This window comes from Pinus tabuliformis, chromosome 1_1, assembly GCF_031772625.1.
Source record: "Pinus tabuliformis cultivar Carrire ecotype Pingquan chromosome 1_1, CPIR1, whole genome shotgun sequence".
Lineage (NCBI taxonomy): Eukaryota > Viridiplantae > Streptophyta > Pinopsida > Pinales > Pinaceae > Pinus > Pinus tabuliformis.
In genome coordinates, this window is record NC_142297.1 from 718,269,911 (window position 1) to 718,275,985 (window position 6,075).

At 37.8% G+C, this 6,075-nt stretch overlaps 1 protein-coding gene across 1 annotated transcript; it reads right to left on the minus strand.

The window, feature by feature from the left end:
- Positions 1-1,814: 1,814 nt before the first annotated feature.
- On the minus strand, positions 1,815-5,734 carry LOC149215909 (cysteine-rich receptor-like protein kinase 8). The gene is made up of 7 exons (XM_089389763.1): positions 4,873-5,734; positions 4,573-4,763; positions 4,267-4,424; positions 4,141-4,193; positions 3,778-4,012; positions 2,998-3,148; positions 1,815-2,739 (listed from the first exon to the last, which is right to left on the minus strand). Exons 1-7 carry the CDS (start codon positions 5,732-5,734, stop codon positions 2,425-2,427), a joined length of 1,965 nt encoding a protein of 654 aa, XP_089245889.1. The 3' UTR covers positions 1,815-2,424.
- Positions 5,735-6,075: the final 341 nt, after the last annotated feature.

Here is a 6,075-nt window from a genome sequence, read left to right on the forward strand (position 1 = left end):
ATATGGTTGAAGAAGATGCAACAAAGATTGCAGAGAGAGAAGCAGGAGCCTCTATGTGTGAAACAGAGCAAGAGAAAATAAATGCTCAAGGAATCCACTGTAATGTGGATGACATAGATGATGATGAATCCCACTGTGATGAAACACATGTGGATGATGACTGCAAAGTGATATGTGAATTGGTGAATCCAACAAGAGTTGATGGATTTGGTAAAGTTGAAATTGTCAATAAAATTGACAATGAGCACATGCATGCTCGGATATCCCACCGTAGTGTGAATGAACATTACGTTGATGTTATGTGTGGTTTCTTTTTCAAAACAAAAATTGATTGTGGCAATATGGTAGGTGCAATGTTTGATGAAACATTGAAGGTTGAAGCTACCACTATAGCAGCAATATATGAAGTAATTGGAACTTTTCATGAAGTAGTATGTCATCTAACAACTGTTGATGATTAAGAACAGGATAAAGTGATTGAAGAGTTTTTTATGAGAATATCCACTGACATCGTAACAGTGGAAGACAACCTCCATGCAGTTGAAAAGAAGACAGATGTAGAGAAGGAAGCTCTCACTAAAGAGAATCATTTTAGAGATGCTTTTAACATTTTTTTTGAATATGCAAGTGTTCAAAATAACATGGGAGCACAAGTTGAAAGCAAGGTTGTTAATAAATTTGATGCAGATTTGAACCTCATTGAATAATGGATTCAGAAACCAATAGAACAAATTGATGCGAGTTTTAAGGAAGCAGCTGGAATAAAAGAATTGAATGAAATGGTGAATATTGATCTTGAGTGTGTAGATTACAGGAAAGAAACAACAGTACTTGATGATGAAAGTGAAAAGAATGATATGAAAGACAAAGATGAATGCATTGAAACCATTTTTGAAGATGCAATTTTATGGCAACAGTCCATAGTTGAACAAATATTTGAAGAGGAAGGTGTAGAAGAGATGATCCAATTGTTTTTTAGAACAAGTCAAAGAAAAATTGCAACAACAGCAAATGAATAAAGCCTACAGCAAGAAAGTTCAATAGAGAATGAAGCAATTTCGAGAATATAGAACCTCGAAGCAAAGAAAAAGAAATTGAAAAATTGTAAAATTCTTGAGTCATTGCAAGCCTAGTTGAGACATAGACCAACATGCATGTTTATTTGATAGTTAAGTCATGTTGAGTCAAACAGTCATAGTTAAGGGGGAGTGTTAGAAATTGTAATTACTCCCGCATGTGGAGTTAGCTAAAATTAGAGAGTCAGCTAACTGAGCGTTGATTCAAGTCAAGTAATGGATGAGTGCACTCAATATTTGAGTGTTGAGTCGAGTCAAGTTAAGTGATAGACAACTTTTAGTGTGTGGTTGCATGTCAAGACAAGTAGCTAGTTGGGTAAGAATCATGTTTTGTGTGATCAATAAAAGAGCCGCAGCTGTATTTTTTGTGTATGAAATTTGTGTTTTGTCTCCTCTAGCTTTCCAACAATTAAGGTGTTGAATCTAATTCTTTTACCCAAAATTATTTTTTGAATATATTTTTCTAATAATTTTTTATTTTATAAAAATACCAAATACATGGAACTTAACTAATTAGATCACCAAACTCCAACTAAAATTTAAAAGAATCCAAAAATACCACATACATACATAGAACTTAACTTTAAAAAGTTAATATTAGGAAAAATTAGATCACCAAACTCCAACTAAAATTTAAAAGAATCCAAGAATACCGAAAATACTTAGAAAGCCTTTCTTCACCAAAATTATCATCCTAAAAAGTAATTAATGTAACCGAGTGATGCATGGTTCTAAGTTTCACAATCTTAAAATACCGAAAATAGTTAAAAGGCCTTTCTTAAACCAAAATTATCATCCTAAAAAGTAATTAATGTAACGGATGATGCATGGTTCGAGGTTTGTCCAACAAAACGTTGTTTGCTTTAATACCCCGATGGATAATCCGGACATGAGAATCCTCGTGCAAGTAAAGAAGCCATACCCCGAGCTTCGAGTCTTCCATTATTGTTTTTGAACAATTCATCAATTCTGGTTGACAGACATGTCTTGCAGTCGGCAAGAGGTATATCTCCCCAGCACTGAGCCAGACCGTAGATCGGGCGCAACTGGCTGGAGTCTGCAGTTGAACCTTAAGCATATCGATTCGTTGCTGTTCCAGCTGTAATATCGGATGACAAATTAAACAAGAGCTGCCGAGCAGCGTCGGCATAGGGAGTGGGGTCTGGGGAAGCGATAACGTTATTGAAATTATTGTATCCAGTATCGTCCATATGTCCAATGAAGTTATAGTTTCCATTATAACGTAAGAAGCAGACAATGGACCAAACACTACAACCAACGAAATTCCCACAATATTGTAGAGCATCGATCTTTGCTTGACGCGAACAATATTGTAGAGCATCGATCTTTATTTAAACGATGAAGATGAAGATGATGCAGTGGCTGCAGATGTATGTGACGATCCATGACGTGAGGAGCCGGGATTGTTGGAGGCAGCCACAGAACTCACAAAAGCAGGTTTCGTGGGATCTGGTAACATTATAGTGCCCGTTGAAAGCATCAAGTTCACTGTAGACATTGATGGACGAAGTAATGGGTCGGCTTGTGTACATAGCAATGCAACTTGGACGCATCTCAAGACTTCTGTCTGATCGCCGCAGGTTTCATTTATTACTGGATCAACAATGGCCTCAATGTTTCCTCGTGTATATAATCCCCATGTCTGCATAATCACATCACATCGTGAAATTGAGAAAATATATAAGTGGTCATTAAGATCGACCACTAGTTTATGATGAATTGCAGAAAGTAATAGATGCGGATTATGTATATGCTATAATCATGTCAAAACAGATCAGGATCGGATCAATAATCTTCAATGTCATATGACTTCGCTAAACAATCTATGGAGCAACTAAAGAACATGGTCCCGATAACGTGGATGTTGTCAATTGGAAATATAATGGAAACGTTATCTTACCCATTGTAAAAGAATCTGCGTTTCAGGTGGTAAATTAAAATCCATGTTTCTTTTTCCACTTATAAGTTCCAGAAGAAGAATCCCAAAACTATATACATCAGCTTTAGCAGACAGTTGCCCATGCATGGCATACTCTGGTGCCATATACCCTCTGCAAATAACAATTTCACTTTATAAATACCTCTTCAATCTTTAAAAGAAAAAGTGTACTTAATCTTAGGAAAGATGAGTAGTGCAGTGCCATTAACATAAATCGTTTAGTAAGTATGCCTGTATTTTAATTCCACTACGTTTTTTTCCCTTGGTTGAGCATATCCTATTTTAGGTAGTTTTGTTCAAAATTTAACATGAATTTGTGGCAATTGAAATTTTGACTTAGGTAGTCTGTGTAATTCGAGTGTTCTAAATGTTATTTAAGGTGCTGAATCTAATCCTTCAGCACCTTTTACAAACTTTTTCACATATATTTTTGACAAATTTTGCCTAAATGAAGCAGAAATTTATGGCATTTACAGGTTTAAGTTGTATAGTTTGAAAAAGGCTAAATCCATCCGAACATTAAAACAGACAATTTAACCAAAAATGTAATAAATAAACCAAAAATCAGGAAGATCACCAAACTCCAACAAAAACTTAAATAGTTAAACAGCCTTTCTGAAACCAAAATTATAATCCTAAAATACTAAATCTTAAAATGGTTAGACAGCCTTTCTGAAACAAAACAGTATAATACTGAAAAGTAGTTAATGTAGCCGAGTGATGCATGGTTCGAAGTTTCACCGAGTTCCCGCAATTCCTGTGCCCACAGAAGTTTCATCTTCCTCAAAGAGTCTTGCCAATCCGAAATCTGCTATCTTGGGATTCAAGTCTTTGTCCAACAAAATGTTGCTGGCTTTAATATCCCGATGGATAATCCGGAGATGAGAATCCTCGTGCAAGTAGAGAAGCCCTCGAGTTATACCAAGTATGATGCTGCAACGCTTCTGCCAATCCAGTTGCCTGCGTCTATCTGGAACTGTATCGACCATGCAGGAAAATAAATGATCACAACCGACTTAAAGTATGTATAAACATTTCAGGGAATGATTTCCATTACCGACATTAATGTTTCACTTTTCCTTCAAAAAAATGAAGGAGACTTACCGAATAGAATTTTATCAAGGCTGTTATTGGGTAAGTACTCATAAACCAGCAACCTTAAATGAAGGAGACTTACCGAATAGAATTTTATCAAGGCTGTTATTGGGTAAGTACTCATAAACTAGCAACCTTTCTGATCCCGCTTCGCAACAGCCAAGTAATTTCACCAGATTTCGATGTTGAACTTTTGCCACCAACTTAACTTCATTCAGAAATTCCTTCTTGCCTTGCCTGGATTCTAAGGACAGCTTTTTCACTGCTATCTCTTTACCCTCTGGAGTAGTTCCCTGAGAGATTGAGAGAAAATGGTTATGGAGATTTTGTGAAGAAGTACTATAAATTATCCATCTATACTTACTCTGGTGCCGGCGACCATATTGCAAGATCTTTTAAAACCTTCCAAAACAGAATGGATGTTTACGTAAAGTATGTTACCTTGTATACAGCACCAAATCCTCCCTGCCCAAGCTTGTTATTATCATGAAAATTTTCTGTTGCAGCTATCAATGTTTCCATTTCAAACACTGTAAAAGCTCTGGACAGGCTGGGAATCCTTGCTAAGACATGCCCCTGGCTGGTCTGTTGCTTATTTTCTCTAATTCGTGAGTCGCCCCCCTCACAGTATCCTGCAAAAATTAAAGTTCGACCAAGAAAAAAAAGATTTAATTCAACGGACTCTGCGCAGTATGCTACAGAAAGCAGACAATAATAGCAAAACGAATGCCTCTGCAATACCTCCCTGACGGCTTCCAGATAAGGCAGATTTCAATTTTTTTCGAATTCCAAACAGGAACATGATTAACAGGAGAAGAAAGCCGCCAGTAACACCAAAAATTATGGGTAGTTTGCTTGAAGACTTTTCTGGATGTGATGGAGACGCAACATAGATTGGTGAAGGCGAAGGATTAAAGAAAATATATCCTTCATATCGAATAATGCAGCTTCTAGCCATACCCCGAGCTCCGAGTCGTCCATTATTGTTTTTGAACAATTCATCAATTCTTGTTGACAGACATGTCTTGCAGTCGTCAAGGGGTATATCTCCCCAGCACTGAGCCAGGCCGTAGATCGGGCGCAACTGGCTGGAGTCTGCAGTTGAACCGGAAGCATATCGATTCGTTGCAGTTCCAGCTGTAATATCAGATGACAAATTAGACAAAAGCTGCCGAGCAGCCTCGGCATAGGCAGCAGGGTCTGGGGAGGCGCTAACGTTATTGAAATTATTGTATCCAGTATCATCCAAATGTCCAATGAAGTTATAGTTTCCATTATAACGTAAGAAGCAGAACATGGCCCAAACACTACAACCGACGTAATTCCCACAATATTGTAGAGCATCGATCTTTGCTTGACGCGAACAATTGTAGCATTCATAGACGGTTGCGTCTCCCCTGCATTGGAGGAAGGCATATATTCGGTTAGGAGTTTGGCCATAAACAGAGGTATTAAACCTGCCTTGGGAGGTATGTTCAACCTCGACTAGAAGACGATTCAACGTTACATTCAGGTTGCTTACAAACGTGCTGCCGTTTGTATATTGAATGGTCAGGTTGGTGTAAGGAGTCGGCCACCACTCTGGTTGTAAGCTGCTGCACATGAACATATTAAATGAAAAGACGACAATAATATATATAACCATGAAAGACCAGAATTGCTTTCCATGGAAGCTGATCATCTTTGTCATGGGTGAAGGCGGGAAGGAGAATGTCATGATACTAGGAGAGGCTCATGTATAGTGGTCTTGAAGGCTGAGAAGCTCGCACTTAAATGTACTCGCCTCCGTCAAAAATGGAGAGAAAAATTATTCGAAGTATTAAGCGCGACTCGAGAGAAATCACCGTAGTCTAAGTTGTCTAACCGTTCTACGTTAGAGAACGCCCATCTTTGCTAGTCAAACTGCAATTTTCGCTTCGTATATTTTGGCTGCACTCCCGTGGT